This window comes from Pempheris klunzingeri, unplaced genomic scaffold (genome assembly GCF_042242105.1).
Source record: "Pempheris klunzingeri isolate RE-2024b unplaced genomic scaffold, fPemKlu1.hap1 Scaffold_105, whole genome shotgun sequence".
In the NCBI taxonomy this organism is placed as follows: Eukaryota; Metazoa; Chordata; class Actinopteri; order Acropomatiformes; family Pempheridae; genus Pempheris; species Pempheris klunzingeri.
Window position 1 is genome coordinate 22,826 of NW_027255008.1, and position 17,392 is coordinate 40,217.

The window sequence follows — 17,392 nt, forward strand, 5'->3', positions numbered from 1 at the left end:
AGCCTTACCCTCAGTGTTACAGGGATTGTCCAATGAAATCAGTAAAGTGTCATTTGCTCGTACAGATGGTGAGAAATTTGCAGTGTCTTCGATTTTGTCGTCTTGCATGTCATCTGGAAAGTCTTTAACAAATTAGCATTAAATTTAATGTTTTCAACCCATGAGTGGTCTTAGGGTGGTTTTCTTTTTTAGTTTTAAGGCATAGGCTTTGAATTTATGGACCAAATTTCTTTTTATTTGATTTGAGGGGTCCTGGGTGTGTATCATGTTTTATAATCCAACAGTCAAAGGTGCAGTTCCATTTATACGTGGGCTAATCTCTAAATTAGACTGCCCTAGTAGTTGTACCGCATGGGAGCATCGGTAAGGGAATTGAGGCTACAATTTTGGAAAGAATTCACTCCTATGTGCGCACAACGCCCTCTGATTCAATTTTAAGTGGTGCATCAGGTGCATCTCTTCAAATCTAAACTAGCTAAGATATACCCACAAGTTAACCCTATACGTGATAGATGTAAGTCTGTGGATGCAACACTTGATTCACATCTTCTGGCTTTGTCCCAACTTGGAAAGGTACTGGAAGGCTATTTTCGAAGCTCTCTCTTTAGTCTTAACATTTAAAATTGATCCAAGCCCTCTTATGTCACCGTTTGGAATTATTCCTGAAGGGATGCAACTACCTGCAGCGGGCCATAAAGTCGTTGCCTTCACTACCTTCTTGGCACGCCACCTGATAATTTTGAGGTGGAAGGAGGCCGCTTCGCCCTCATTCTCCCACTGGATAAGGGATGTGCGGTCTAACCTGAAGCTTGGAAAAATTCAAATATAGACTAAAGGGTTTTTAACTCAATTTCGTGTGGAGATCTCTCGTCATTCTTTGACAAACCCTTCACACAAGTACAGGAATAAATACTCAGTGTGGTTTATGATATTTTAGATCTGGACATGTTGTTTCTGCTTGACCTCTCGTGATAACTAAGACGATTTTAATTTCTCAATTTCACATCACATTACGAACTGTCGTATTAACTATGGTCTTTCATTGTGTACACCTTGAAATACATGCATGCCGCCTTGTACTTTCCTGTATAAAGTGGAGCAAGTCTAACATCACTGGGTGACAGCAGGGTGTCGGAGATATTCACTGTGAGGTGGGAATGGAGTTATTTTTGCAAATGTAAATTGCAAATTCAATAGAAAAGAACGGTAAAAGAATGAAAAGTTTGTTTGAAAGTTTATTGGAGTCTCTATGCTCTTTCATAAAATAATCCAAAATAACATGGACATTTTTATTTCAGTCTTACTGCTTTTTTGGATGTGAAAAGAATCCCTTTCAATAACTATTTATAACATTCACTTTCAACATTCATTCATTCATTTTCCTAAAATGTAATCTTTACTTTGAACAATATTTAAATGTGCAGAATGTACAATTTTCATGTGAGCATAATATTACCTTATTTCAGTACAACTAAACTTTGTGCATTGGTAGTTGAACATGTTAACATAATAAGAATAAAAAACAACAGATTTAGTAAGTGCACTAGTAACTGGTCACGTGTGAAAAAAAGGGCTCTGGGTATGAATGTCCAAACCTTATTATCCCCTTGATGATACAAGACTGCAACACACCCTTTTTGCCTTGAAATTTCTGTGTAAACAATGTTTTGTAGCAGTAAATAAACTGTCCATCCTCTTTCCAAATAAAGGAAATCACATCTCCACTTTCAGTTTAGCAGAGCTAATTGCTTCCCCTAGCTTGTTGCAGGCCCGGCACACATAAACCCCAGAGTCAGAGGACTCCAAATCAGCCACAAGCAGGGAACAGAGCCCGTCTTCATTTTGCTCCATGGTCACTCTGTGCGATTCAGACACTGGCTGCTCATTCTGAAGCCACTTCACCTCCGGCTGTGGGTAACCTACAATTGAGACAGTAGGACATTACTGCAGAATCAAGAATATAAAAATGACACAGGACTGAACAAATATATATACACACATACACAAGCCTAAATGGTTTGTATTAAAGCTGGTCTTTGTGCAACAGAGGTCATTATATATAACAAAAAGGAGAAATTCATGTTTTCTTATTCAAGATAGCTAAAGTCTGTTGGCAGTTAAGATGTTAAATAAATCTGTTCTAAAAGTTTTAAGTTTAAAAAAAGGTATAGTTCAACATTTTGGGAAATACACTTACAGTAAACATCATCACTCAGCCAGCAGATGGTTAGCTTAGCACAAAGACTACAAAAGGGGAGAAAATAGCCCGGCTCTGTCAAAATGCAACAAAGGACTTCCTGTCAGTTTGAGGGTGTTGGGAAACCAGCTGAGGTCTGCTCACAGTGAAGAAATAGTTTGGCACATAACGCCCAATGAAACCACAATGTGTTGTTTTTAACAGCAGCAGATTTAACAGGTAAATTAGTGAAATTTTAACACGTGGTGATGGGAGGATTAATGTACCTTTAGACAGAGCCAGGCTAGCTGTTCAAAACAATTAAGTTGCTGACCGTGAAATTAAAACAATGAGCTGAAAGATGGTGAAACGCTCCACGGAGCTGATGGCAACAGCAGAGCTGGGTAACAATTATCTGTGGGTTCATCCCCACAAGCAATCTCTCTTCAAAACACGTTGTAATTTGATCTATAGTTGAAAGAAAACTTTTTTTTTTTTTTTTTTTTGTTCTTGCCCTTGTAGAATGTGGTGGGGCATTATTTAATGAAGTTCCTCACAGTTGAGGCACTCTACCATTGACAAGGCATGTTAGCTGAGCAGTTGCTCCTTTGGGAAGGGTGGTGTCCTTAAGGGCCTGCTGGAAGCGAGGTTCACTCTGAAGCTGCTTATCCAGCGACTGGATGGCCTCCTCTGCCTCTTGGCTCCAGCCTGGCTCTGGATGAGAGGGAGGATGGTGACGAATAAAACAGAAACAAGGCTTTACTGATCACAAAGGGGTAAACTTGAAGTGACAATCGCAAACTGTGAATCATCCACCATATGTGTGCAGCTCTAGGACATGGGAGGGCTTTGTGCGCATATATATCTATGCGTTTGTGTATGTGTGTGCCTGTGTGTGTGTCTTTTTATCGGTCTTACCCTCTGCTGAGGAGCTGCCAGGAGAGTCTGGCCTGTTGGAGAGGTTAGCCATCCGCTGTAGGGCCAAAACAGCCTTGCCAGTTTTCTAGAAGTTTAAAGGACAAATACCACTGGATGACAAAGTACACTCATAACCAAGCTTCAGGTCTATATGGGGCAATGGATTAAAAAGGTCATCACACGGAGGCACCGATAAGAGAATTGTACATCTGTCCTCTGCTGCACTGTCATCACTTTTCAGCGGCGTTACCTTCCACTTGCGCTTGGCCAGAAAGCGTCTCATCTTCCCCTTATTGAGGGACTTGGTGGGTCTGCGATTCAGAGGGGTAAAAGAGACCATCCAGGGGTGGGCGAGGGCCTCGGTACATGACAATCTGCATCTAGAGTGCAGGTGGATGAAGAGGGAGAAGCAAAAGCTGTCAAATGCTGCCATTAGTCTGCTGAACTCACTGGATTACCTGCTGCATAAATAAGACAAAATATAAATGAACTAAATAATATCCAGATGTTGCTAAATAGTTTGCAAACATGCATATTCTATGCAAATAGTTGCAGATGCAACAAGGAATATGTTGCTCATGTGAATTTTCTTTTCTCTTGTAGCTACGTAGACGCTAAGCTAGAAACTTTATGAATGCATCACAAGGACGTGCTTGAGTCTGAGCAGTGAGTACAGCGATCATGTAGGTGACCATGGCTTTGGTATTTGCTATGGGCCATGATCATAAAACTAGACCAACCTCCGGTCTTTTTTCAGCAGGGAGCTGATAAAGTCCTTAGCTTGATCAGAGATGTCCTCAAAACTCTCCTGGTCAAACTCGTAGCGTGCAGCAGTCACAAGAGCAAAGGTCTCAGCATCGCTGTTCCCCTGGAAGGGAGATTCTCCACTGAGCCTGGGACACAAAACAATAAAACTATGAATGAAACATGCACACAGCCCCATGCAAGCTTACAGGTTTATCAGGGTTCTGCTCAGACTACATATCCTCATCTGTGTACCCATTAAAAAGGGAAATATTCTTTAGCATTGACCTGAGGGTAAATTTATAGTCTTGAACTTGTGGTTTCCTTCAGCTTCTTCTGGTTTTGGTTGAAGCTATGCACACTAGAGCTGTACCACTACTGCCATGTCACAGAGGACTGTAGTAACGCAACTTCACCAGGTGATGGTGCCAAAGCTGCATTTATAGAATATATGGACACATTTTTCATTTTACATATGTCATTTCAACTCTTCTCAGTTTAAGTTTAACTGTAGTTATATTTTAAAACCACCACAGCCTTTATTCAACTTACAAGATGAAGCAGATGACTCCGATGCTCCACATGTCCGTCTCCAGGCTCACAGGCTCATAGCTGATCACCTCAGGGGCCACAAACTCTGGCGTGCCGTGCATCACCATCAGAGGTTTACCCTCCTCTGAAGAGCAGGACGAGAGTAAGAAGAAACACAGTCCAAACTTCAAAATGTCACCCTGAATGTTTTGTATTTGTCGGTTTGTATCAGTCTATTTACAGATGGCTCTAGTCAGCTCTAAATAGACCACCCAGTGTGGAGCAGCAGCGTCTAGAGCGTCACCAAATTTTCTGCCTCAATTGGCTTAACAGGCTTTGTTGCATTTCAGTTGAGGTATTTGTCTATTTAAGGAGCTTTTATTGCGTAATTCGCATTGTAGACATCTAGGAATTTCAAAACAGCTCTCCTTGATGTTATGTTGGGTTATTTTTGGCAAGCATTAAAATGAGTGATCCTGCGTAGACATTGCTGTGCTGTCAGGATAAAATATGGTTATATGGAATATTTCTGTATCGACTAAATAAATTGTATATTTCAATAAATAAATAAAAAAACAATTAAAATTGTAAATTTCCCCATTGTGGGACTAATAAAGGTATCTTATCATTAACTTTTCTTTCTTCATTTTGATGTTATTAAGTGAGCCATCACAGGAAGCATTTTATTGTGCATGCTGACGGCATCAAGTTGAGCTGCACAACATTGACTGCTGCTGCCTTATAAGGACACTCTGATTTCCCTGTATTGTAACTTCTACCAAAATACACACAGGATTTTACATTCAGTAGAATAAACACAGGGGTCTTCGTTCACTGTCCCTCGTGAGTGACTGTAAAAATCAAGCCAATAGAAAATCTGCTGTATACAAGAGAATTACTCTCTCACAATGGTCCTTTTTAGTTTGTGATTCTAGCTTAATGTGTGCCATATTAGGACACAAGATCCCAGTGAGATCATTATGAGACTGTTTGCACAAATCCAGCAAACTCACCCAGTTTTCTAGCCAAGCCAAAGTCAATGATCTTGATCCGTGTACCAGTTGTATCTACACAGACGATGTTCTCTGGTTTGAGGTCCAGGTGGACGATGTTCTGCTTGTGAACGTACTGCATGCCCTCGAGGATCTGCTGCACGTAGCGGGCACTGGTGGGCTCTGTGTGCTCAAAGTTGTCATCCACGATGCGTTCAAAGAGCTCCCCACCTGCAATACTGGGCAAATAAATAACACCAGTCAGGTCCATGCTTCAACTAATGTAGCTCTCACCAGTTATTCAATGATTTTACCGGATTAAAGTCACTTTTCTAGTCCACAGTTACTTACTACTCCATGACCATGACCATCTCTGAGCGTGTGTCATAGGCAGCCACACACTGGACCAGTTTTGGGTGGTGAAGACAGTTCATGAGTTCGATCTCTTTGCGAGCAGCCTCCTTCTCCTTAGAGGTTCGCGCTCGGTAGAACTTCCCAGCAGACTCCTGACCCGTCTCTTTGTTGGACAATCGGTACACATCACCAAACTTCCCACTACAAAAGTTATATCCAAAACAAATAAGAGACAGTCCGTTTTCAGTTGGCAAGATACAGGAGAATTATCTGAACTGTATTGAAAGCCTAATGTTTGTTTTCCATGCTTACACTCCCAGCTTCTCATGCACATTGTAGTGGTCCTTGATCTTGTGTTTGGTGTCAATGGTCACCGTGATGTACGGCACAGACTCTTCCTTCTTTTCTTCTTCAAAACACAAATAATGAGTTGGCAAACAAGACGTAAAACCTCAAACATTTTCCAAATTCACCATATTACCTACTTGCAGTTGCCATCTTGATACACTTAGACTCCCGGCTTGGTTCGCTGACCCCTGCTGAGTTGTAGGCTCGGACGCGAAAGTGGTACTGCCCCTGAGGCTGCAGGCCTGAGCGGATGTGGTAGGATGTGTTTTTACAACGGCTTGCTACTTCAGTCCAGCTCCCAGGCTTGTCTTCCAGGCCCTGTTGTTTGACCTCCACGATGTAGCCCAACACAGCTGTGCCTCCGTCGTAGCTGGGACCCGTCCAGGACAGGACCAGGGACTGAGTGGAAAGCTGGGAAACAACAGGCTGGGATGCCGGTGGGTCGGGCCGGTCTGAGGTGAAATTCAAGAAGGAAACACCTTTAGTCAAATCCTTAAACATGAGGCAACAGGTGCACTGTTCCAACAAGAACAGAAGTACTGATTGGACATATCTGAGCAAATATTTAAGGGACGAATACCAGTGTTGGGTCATTTCAAATCACTGCAGAACCAAAGTGAGTCTCACCTATGACACTGAGGGAGACGGTGTGCTGTGCAGAGCCTTTACTATTTCGCACTATGACAGTGTACGAGCCTGTGTCTTCTGGACAGGCCTGAGAGATCTCCACGCTGCTTTGTGTTTCACTGCTCCTCACAGACGTCCTCGGCCTACCTGACACCACCTGAAGAGAAGGAGACAAGGAGGAAGCAAACACGCAGACCTTTACTGCCACAGAATTTCAAAGTGACACATAAAGTAATGGATCAAACTGCTGCACACTAAAAGCCACTGGGACTCCTGTCGTTGTTACCTTGTCTCTGTTGTAAATCCAGCAGCAGGCCACAGGGATGGAGCTGCTCCTGAACTCGCAGTGTAGCCGGGCCTGCTCTCCTAAACGCGCATCCACCTGCTCTGGTGGGTCTAGAAACTCCACAGGAGGTCCTGAGGGGAAGCAGAGTTTACTCATTCAACAAAACCACAACTGTAACCTTTGCTAGTGGAGACTTTTCTTTGTGAAGGTTGATATCACTGATATCTGTGGAGACTGAAGAAGTAGGTGGACTTACAGGTGAGTGTGCTACGACAGGCAGATTTAAGAAGCATTTAACCAATCACATGCGAGCAGTCATGCTTGGTTGCAGTGGCACTGAAGGTAGTTTTTGGACATTGTATGCATTTGAATATTCAGCTAATGGAAATGTTATTGTGTGAGTGGGTAGATGGCGCCAGGCCAACTGAGTGAAGTTTAAAACAAAATCATTTTTTATTTTTCGTTTTATTCACGAAACAAATTTTACTTGCCACTATGCCGCACTAACTTTGTTGCTGCTTCCCTGCCCTCTATTATCAGCAAATTTATTATTGATTTGCTTTATTTCTACATAAGAATGAGGTGGGTAAGATTTTATGGGTGTGTGAGAATAAAACAGACTTTTTTATATAAGGTTTTAGTCTACCTTGCTCTTCCTCTTCTTCTTCCCTGTGTTGGTTTTTCCCTTTAGAAGGTGATTGGGTGCTTTCAGGTGACGCAGCCTTGAATGTGACCTCACTACGCAGCTCATGGTTGCTTAATCTGGAGATTTCCTTTGGTGCTGTTTGAGAGTGAGACAGCTTTACGTCAGTATGGTTAATTTAGGAACAGGTTATACTGTATTCGATGTTTGTGCTGAATTTTTAACCCATCACTTTGCTCTTGCTTTACTTTACCATACCTGTGATTTGTAACACAGCACTGCTTGACTGTTTCCCAGCAATATTCTCAGCTACGCAGGTATACGTCCCAGCATCTCCGGCTGAACACCAAGTCAAAGCCAGACTGGCAACACCATTTTTGAAGGTAGACTTACTTGAATGCAGCCTCTCACCTAAATGACAAAATAAAAATGGACAAACATGCTTTTACGGTAGGTGATAATCATTGATACAGGATGTTTGGCCTTGAAGTTCCTTATAAGAACTTTGGCTAACATATTCTCATTCATCATTTACCAAGGTATGGTAATCGGTCATTTACCATTGTGCTGCCAGGAAACATTCAGAGGCCGACTTCCTGCGATAACACCTTCAAAAGTAGCATCACTTCCTTCACGGACTGAACAGTCACTGAGCAGTTGTTTGAAGTGAGGCTTTTCTTGTGTCTGGACGGGTGTCAGTCTGGAGTCTTAGCAGAGAAGAGAGATGAAGGACAATGGTTTTTGTTTTCAGATATGCTTGACTGGAATGCAAACCAGTGTTTCCTCTACCACTGACCATTCAGGGTGGGCCAACCTATTCAAAACAAAGGTGTTTCTGTGCAGAGTTGTTATGTGATGCAAAACATTTCTTTTCAGTTGCCTTTGGATCCTGGCCCTAATGTAACTGATCAAACTGTGGATGAACTTTGAATGCACAGTGTGCTAGTTGTAAATGTGAATAGGAAACAGAAAACAGAAGTTGGTGTAGGGTATTTATTTGTTTTGCCTCCAGTCAGAGCAGCTCATAAGCTACCTTCTGCTGCACCTACTGTCGTATGTTACAGCTGTGCGTCCACGTGTGGGTAGTTTGCCATCGTGTTTACAAGACTTTCTCACCACATGTGTGTTTGCACATGTGCATTTTGGTGTTGGAATGTCCAGCAGGATGTAGAGGTTTGTGGGAGTGGGGGGGGCAGGTTGTATGTCAGTCATATATACTCTGAGAGCCTGAGGACATTTCTGACTACAATATCACAGTGACTACAAAAACAACACATCTCATATTAATAATGTTACATGTATATAGAGCTGTACCCTAACCGCTGTTACGAGAAGTAGCAAACTAGCTGCAGGGGAGCTAATCATACATATGTAATCTAACAGATTCCAGTATTCCTGGGTTCCCTGACAGGCCTCTGCAATGTCACCATGCAAAGGATTAAAGTTTAAGAAGCTGAAATTAAAACATGAAGCACCCACAGGGGAAGCAGGGACCTGAGGCTCGGGGTGGGGTATATTTGTGGTAAATGTAAAGAATATATTCCAGTTATTGAAAGTGACACATTCAAAGGTCTGCAAGTCAGCTGTTTTGCTATTTTACTAGTTACTGGTCTTTACCTGTTGCAGATGAGACTCCCAGTTTGTTGCTTCCCTTTAACATCCTGTTGGTGGCTTCCAGTCCATCCTCTTTTTGCCTCTCCACACGGAAAGGTCTGGTCTGAGGCTTGATGGCCAGCCGGAAAGTAGACACAAAGGTCTTGGGCTTCCTACCATCTTTGTCCATCCTTGATCAGAAATGATAACCAGAGTTTCAAATAGCCACTCATCAATCAGGCCTCCTCTTCTTCTCTTGTTTTGCTGTGTGTTGTGCTCAGTACACACGTACAGTGTGAAGCTAGTGTGTTGAACTTTCGTCCTATTTCACACATCCTCAGTGATGCTAACAGGAGGAGCCTCTGCTTTCAGACTGCCCCTGAAATCACTACCCCACAGTTCTCAGGAAACAGCCTTGTTTGATCGGACGGCCAATTAAAAACACACATGTCCAACCCCCACCGTCCCCCTGCACCGAGAGCAGAGGCAGAGAGAGTGAAACACATGTGCTAGAAAACAAAAGAGATAGTATGAAAGAGTAGGAAATGTGTGGGAGAGACCAAACATTCAAACTGAAGAGAAACAGAGAGCAATGAGGTGGATAGTGATAAGAGAAACACACACTGGCAAAGTACAAAAACATATTTTACCTGATGGTTCTCTTCATAGAAACTACCTCTTCTCCCAGAGCATGATTACATGATTACACTTTGTTGTTCCCTGTAAACACCTTTTCCCTGTAACCGCTCCGTCACTCAGTGTGTAAGTTGAGTCACACAGCCAGAGCGACCACAGGAATCAAGAAGAGCCAGAAGGGCAACTTAGTGTGTGCAATGACTCCGCTTGGTGACAGACAGCATGTAGAAAAATCATTGAAGTGACTCTTTCAAACCGTGGATTTCCAGGGTAGAGTTATTTTGAATGAAAGTGGAGAAGTGGGACCATGTGACCACAGACAATAGATGCCATGCTTTTTATTCTATTGATATGGGAATAGGCAGGGCTGCTGGTTGGGTGTGTCTCCAAGGCAGCTCTCATTTACCCTTTGTTGAATGGCTGTGAAGCACAGACTCTTATCCATATTCAAAGCCTGTGATAGCTAGTTGACGGCCATTAGGGTTTGCTGAAAAGCATTTTCACTGAAGGTCGCTGGTTTGGATTTTATTCCACTTACAGCATGTAAATAAAAGATTCTGTCTTCTGCAGGTATTTTGAAGGTTGTTGCTCTTTTATTGTTTTAATATACATTTTCAAAGAATTGCACATTATGAACCAATAAAGTGCTTTTCACTTTTACTCATTACACAATGTTTTGCCTGTCAGTGCACTAAGCCTATGAATCATTATGACTTGTCTAGATACACCTCATACTGATATGGGACTGTACAAGAATACTGACGTATTCCTTTAGTATGGAAATATGTAATTTACATGAGAAAACTGATGCATCTGTGTCTGATTAAGACAAACACAGAATGACTCTTGCGCAGCAACAATGGTTGCAAAATACTTTTTCTAAAAGCTTCCCTCACATTTATGAGTAAGTATGTTGTGGGTTTAAATGGATGTATTTCACTCGAATTCAGTGGTCAGCACAAGAATGTAAGGAAACAGTTACACAGATTGGTATGCATAAGTAGTACCATATGGTGGGAGGCACATAATTTACTTAAGACTACAAACATGTCCCCCTGCAGCTAAAAGCAGGTTGATTGATGGACCAGATATCAACAGAGGCTTAACTGTTTACTGACAGACAGCACCGCTCTACCCACTTCTAAGCTCTCTGATATAAAAAAAACTCACAAAATGTGCTTAACACACACACACAAGCGCAAGCATTTTCATTTTTTCCTCAACGAACACAGTTTACACAGATGTAGCTGAAGAAATAAAGAAGCCACATGAAAGACAAAGAACAGTGAAACAGTGAAATTGAGAAAAAAGAGTCAGAAGTTTCAAGTCTTAGCCAAACTGACACATATATAAGTTATAAAACCTTAATTTTATTCATTTTTAGGTTAACAATTAATGAAAAAAATTAGATACCGTGCCCTATGTTTGGACAATAAAGGTAGCAGGGACGACACGGTAAACGCATCGAAAAATAACAAGTAAGTATTTTAAGCTGAGGTCTCTCATTTCTAAATTTAAATGCTAATTATTGTTTTTTTAGATTATTTTCTTGTTTTTGTCTTTTTTTTCCCTTTACTTTCCTTGTTTCTTTCCTCTTTTGACCATTTTTGACTTGTATATTATAAAAACTGAGTCAAATCTGATTATTTTTTAAATGTGTAAAGATAATAAATGTAAGAATATGGTATAAGCATAGGTCCTAAATGGTTTGGCCCATTCTTTAGAAGAAGCCATATAAGGTAAGAATATACCACAGAAGCTGAATAAGGTTTAGTGTATTCTTTTCTCACCATAAATGGATCTTTACATTATATAATAATGTCACTACTTTACAAAGAGCTTAGGTCCGAATATTCCATCGAGTAAATAGCTCAGCCCCACCGCCCCACCTCTTTCCTCCACAATTATCCTTATCAGAAGGAAATCGTGCAAGGTTTTGGCCAAGTCTTAAGGAATTCAAAACAGGAAAAGCAGAGAGGGGGAAAACAGACTCTCTCTGTGTCTGACTACTCCAACTATGGTAATAATTTTACTTCCTGTTCCCATGAAGTCCTTCAAAGACATGCAGGCTCCTTATTTTCCTGTTCCCACAAACTTCTTCAAACACATGCCTACTCGATCACTCCATTAAATTAAAGTGATGGAAGCCCAAATGTCAGTGAAGTGGGCATGTGACTGGCTGATAACGGTTTGAATGCCTCTTTAAAAAAAGTGGAATGGGGCCCTCCGGTGGTTGTACATCTCACATTGCAGAAATGTGACCAACAATGTGGCCATACAGGAGATGGTCAAACCGAAATCAGCAAAGTCTGTTAAAGTCCTCGATCAAACTTTAAAAACAATGAAGTAAATACATTGTATTTAACACTGTGAGAACCGATGCAGCTTCAGTCATCTAAAATATTCTTCTTTATCTCTTCAGCCTGAATAACTTTGCAGGCAAATAAGAAGAAGTAGATAAGGCTTCATAGACAGAGAGTCAATGATGAGCAGAAGAAAGATGAAACCACACACTCTGACTTGCCCTCTAACAGATAAACTATTCTCTTGCCAGTCAGACAAGCCTCTGTATGCCCTTCTAATAATTACAGTTTTTTTTTAGGTACATCCTCACAAGGATCAACCTACAGCTGACTCTGTTTTGTCATGCTCTTCCCCTCATATACATTCAAAGAGCCTGCTGTGATTCCGCTGCGCTAATGAGGACAGAGTAAAGAACAGAAGTTCTGATGTTATGTCTGAAATTAGAAAGCAGCAGGATGCTTCACAGGCTGATGCGCTCTGGCTTCAGCTCTGAGAGAGCAGAGAAGGGGGAGAGGAAAAACAGTGAGGAGATGGAGGCAAAAAAAAAAAGACATGAATGGATAGAGAGAGGTTGTGAAGAACAGAGGACACCCTGGCAGTGTGTCACAAGCATCCCGGCCGCTCACTCCACTGTGACGAGGATTATTGTGCTGCAGCCAGAGGCCTCGGCCCTTTTCCAGCCCGTGGAGTCGGGTCAGTTTTCCTCCAGCTGCTCCATATGTTGGCTGGAGAAGCTCTGGGGAAGAGCTCGGTCCTCAAAAGGATGGAAGGAGCCCCGAAGCAAAGTCCAGTTGTCATACAGCTCGATGTACTCAGACACTTTAAGCTGTGACAGAAAGAAACTGCATTTCGGCATTTCTTTAAGAACAAATATTCATTCATCACTTGTTATTTGTTTATAAATGTCGCAGCTAATGTAGAAGTAGAAGAATGGCTCATAAGGTTCTCTAAAGTGGATTTATATTGGAATTAAATTTCTCAAATAAAGTATGCATTTGGAAAAGACTTTCTCGTTGCCATCTTTTCATCATATCGTATTATCATATTACTCACAGAGGGAAAGAAACTATTCAAATAGTCCAACAGGGATGTTTTCATGTCATCAATGTCAATTTAAATTTTGTCACCTTATCTGTTCATTTTCATAAGGTCACATGACAAACTCACTACTGAATTAGGTTCGGATGGCCAGCCCGTGTCTCTCCACTCTTAGGCTGAGGAAGCTCTGCCATTTTCTCTCTGTTTGCAGTTTTCTTTTTTGGATTTCCCGCATCAATCCTCACAATGTGCAAGTTTTGCAGCATCAAATGCTGGTTCATTTTCTTCAATGCGCTCTTCTTGGTGAGTAATGTGAGCAATTCAGAGAATTGACATATTGACATGACATATCTATTTATTATTAGCAGCTGTAGAAGTGGTACAAACAAACATACAAGCTACTACCTCCTGTTAATGATTTTTCAACTAAACTGCTGCTACAGTTTTTATTTTATTTTAAGCCACAACGAATTCATCACACTACCACGAAAAGGTCCCACCTAAATCCTGCAGCAAATGATTGACAAAAACTATATAACTCTCAGGACAATACATGGCTGTCTATTATCTTTGAAGAAGCACAGAATGTCTGCTGTGACTGTAATCCTTCATTTGTCTGATATTGTTAATGCATGCAAGGGAATGCAAAAGAAGACGCAGGAGAGTGGAAGCAATTTGTAGCATCATTTGAAAGAGAATTCATTTGTTCTTCCAACGGTATCAAACACATTCATATTAGATGGTCTCAGGGGCCTCAGTGGAAACACCGACGAGAGGGAGCAGTAACAAATGTGGAAGATAATCAGTCCGACTCACGGCCAGATGCAGCGGCAGGGGGTCTTGGGTGAGCGCGCAGGAGCTCAGCATGCTAGTGAGCTCCTCCATGTGCAAAATGAAAATTAATAACAGTCTTGGTTATTAACTGATGTCGGTAAAAAAAAAAAAAGTAACCCACTTGCACAGAATATATAACCCAGGCTTTTCATATTTTCATTTTAGAGAGGACTATTTTATAACTTATTAAATCTTTTTTTTAAAGTGATGATGATGTTTTAGTGAGCAAATCTGGCCATTTAAGAGGATTTTAAGTCAACATGCAGGTTGGCAGTAGACTGGCATGAACTCACCAGCAGAACTGTGTTCACTGAGTTTAATGTTGATGCATAAAGCACTGCTTTAATATCCACTTGTTCCATTTGTTTCACAGGCCTCTGGGGTTGCCCTCATCACTATCGGAGCACTGCAGTACTCAACCTACTCAAATTTGGCCACTTTTGCAGGGAGAGGCCTGTTTAAGATCGCTATAGTCCTCATCGCAGTCGGCGTCACCATAGCCTTCATCTCCCTCATGGGCCACGTTGGAGCATTCATCAATAATTCTTCTATGGTGGCTTGTGTAAGTAACATAATGCTCCATAATGAGTTTGAGGTGGTTTCTTTATAGTATTCATTAAGAACGTGCCTGTGGGACAGTCTTGGGAGGGTGTTGGATGTCAGTAGTTTGGTTCTGGATTTTTGTGGAGCAGATTAAATGAATAAAATGTTCTAGGATGGTCACCAGAGATGTTTCAATAGATATGCAAATTTCCTCATTTTGCAACAGAGAAGTGATTATGACTCAGGAGGCTTGTTGTAAGGTTTTTGTTCAAGGGATACATGACTGACCTCTAACGCTGCTCACCTTGTTTCTTCATAAAATAGTTCATCTGTCTGCTGATACTGATAATCCTTATGGAGATAGTCGCAGGAGCTGCTCTTTACATGTTCCGCAGCGGGGTGAGACACTTAAGTCCTGGCCTGAAGAAATGATCGTGATCCAAACGCTACCAATACTTGAAAATGATTCAAATAAATGAATCTCATCATCTCTGTAGACTTCCCTCCTACAGATGAACAGTGCTATCAACACCAAAGCACGCGGGATGATCTATGAGTACAGTCAGGAGAACAGACACGCCATCAACAGGATTCAGGAAAAGGTGACATGCAGAGATTTATGCTTTGTATCTGCAAGAGGCGCTTGATAGACTGGAGAGAATGTATAGTACGTGATAATGTGCAGGGCCGAATAACACACTAGAAGGCACAATAGAAACTGAAATGATAGAGTCTTAAAACTTTTTTGATTTTAAAAGTAGAACAACAACTATAATTAAAAAAAAAAAAAAAAAGGGCGACTTTAAAGGACAAATACATGATTTTTCAATTCAGTCTTAGTTTTTGGTCCCTTCTGTCTTTACTGGCCATGAAGAGATGTCTTCCTGATATAGAATAATGTAAAAGATGAGGAAAAAATCCACTGGATTCATTGGATTTTACAGTGCACCATGTACAGACAGATCAACAAACAGCAGAGGCAGCAGCAGAGCGTTCTGTGTGATCTTCATGTTTTATAAACCGTGTTACAGTTCAGCTGCTGCGGTGCGGACAGCTACACAGACTGGTCCAGGAGTGTGGGCTGGGAAAACCACGACGCCCTGCCAGATTCCTGCTGCGTGGTGAGGAGTGAGGGTTGCGGACAGAACATGGAGAAAGTACACAAAAAGGTCTGCTGGGAAATCTCACTTCAAGTTGCCACTCATTACATCTGATCTCTGATGGCACAGTGTTTTATGACCGCACACTCCTCCTCAGGGTTGTATCTGGGCCATCAAGCTCTTCCTGCTGAGGAACCTGGTGTGGGTCGGTGCTGTTTGCATTGCCCTCGGAGTCACAGAGGTAAACTTGTCTCATGTATGAGAATTTAATGTAAAAGAAAAAAAAACATGTTATTCTGTCATGGGCCTGTTAAATGTGAAATGTAAAGGTGCTGTAGGTTGTTCCCCTCTCTCTGCCATCAAGTAGTTTAGTTCAATCGACTACTTAATGATCAAAAAGGCCAAAAGGCTAATTGTTTTCCGTTGTGATTGGCAAGAATTCAAAATTTTACCTTTGAGTGGTTTGATAGAATTAGAAATGCCTTAAATATATCTTTAGAAAAACACATGTAACTCCCTGTATGATTTATTTTAAACACTTATTTATATGCACTTTCCAGCAATTTGCATAAGAAAATGTTCATGTAAGCAAGGGCATTGCAGACATTTGAAAAGTGAGTGGAGGATGACATGAATGATAATCAAGCCTATCTCATCCTGTTTGCCTCCGGTAGAGAAATCCAGAATTAATTTGAGTTTACGGAGAGAGAAAAAAACCCTTTTTGACCTGTTGTTGAGTTCATTTGCTGCCAGTAACTTCTAAGTAATATAACTTATAGCAACTTTTTTCTTTTTTTTACAGGTTTTTGGAGTGTTAATCGGCGTGTGCTTGTGTCTCAACATCAAACGAAAAAGCTATGAAAACCTCAGCTGATGCATCATCGTATGATCACATCCAATCACACATCAGTGACATTTAAAATAAAAAAAAAATCTATTTTGTTTGCTTTTCCAGTTTATTCTTTCTAGACTATGCTTCATTGTTTCCAAACTGTCTGATTTCTAAAATGTGACATGTATGACAATGTAGTTCATCCGCTCATGTCATTGATATGTTTGAAAAAACTGAAAAATACTCTCTTGCTATTTTAATGTTTGTTATCTGACATATATATTTTTTGTTTTGTCCACTACTGTCTATAGCATTTAAAAAGCCCTGTTATGTGATAGTCTCATGTTTAGACAGCATGCCTACTCTGAGTATTTTCAATAAATGTGTGATACATTCTGGTTAAGTGGTCGTGTGGTTCAATTGCATATGAGCTAAGAACTTTTGAAAAGATTTTCTTTTGTGATCATTTTGAGTGAGGTTTGTGAGTTACAGATTTTCAGATGAGTTTAAGATTTCTTTTTCTATTGAACCGGAAGGTCGACCACGGTGATGCAGCCCTGCAGACATTAAAACTCCTCTCGTCTAGTTTTAGAATCTGGTCTTCAAATTCAGTGTATCTCTACTTTTCAGCCAAACGGCATTTTTTCTCTTCTTTCCTTTTCACAGGTATCCAACCTTTTATAAAAGAAAATCTATTAAATGAAATATAAAAACAAAGAAGAAAGTATCAAGTAACACCCTTCCTTTTTTTACACACTGTATCCTAGCCTAAAACAATACATTTGCACTAACAAATGGACTTAATCAACCAACGCTGAGCAACGTAGTAGTAAACTACATTTCCCAGAAGCCCTCTACAGGAAGTGCTTCCGCTCTCAAAAGTGGTCCGCCTG

General features: G+C 41.0%; 2 protein-coding genes across 2 annotated transcripts; one reads left to right on the forward strand and one right to left on the reverse strand.

Annotated features, from left to right (window-relative positions):
• Positions 1-1,342: 1,342 nt before the first annotated feature.
• Positions 1,343-9,402, reverse strand: LOC139225243 (myosin light chain kinase, smooth muscle-like). The gene is made up of 15 exons (XM_070856212.1): positions 9,237-9,402; positions 7,878-8,030; positions 7,623-7,757; positions 6,977-7,107; positions 6,691-6,847; positions 6,201-6,515; positions 6,028-6,124; positions 5,713-5,916; positions 5,383-5,600; positions 4,391-4,514; positions 3,835-3,987; positions 3,345-3,474; positions 3,095-3,179; positions 2,750-2,890; positions 1,343-1,919 (listed from the first exon to the last, which is right to left on the reverse strand). Exons 1-15 carry the CDS (start codon positions 9,400-9,402, stop codon positions 1,714-1,716), a joined length of 2,415 nt encoding a protein of 804 aa, XP_070712313.1. The 3' UTR covers positions 1,343-1,713.
• A 4,034-nt stretch (positions 9,403-13,436) lies between these two features.
• Positions 13,437-16,551, forward strand: LOC139225239 (CD63 antigen-like). The gene is made up of 7 exons (XM_070856205.1): positions 13,437-13,493; positions 14,398-14,586; positions 14,892-14,966; positions 15,065-15,169; positions 15,599-15,736; positions 15,825-15,908; positions 16,470-16,551. Exons 1-7 carry the CDS (start codon positions 13,437-13,439, stop codon positions 16,539-16,541), a joined length of 720 nt encoding a protein of 239 aa, XP_070712306.1. The 3' UTR covers positions 16,542-16,551.
• The last annotated feature ends 841 nt before the right edge of the window (positions 16,552-17,392 follow it).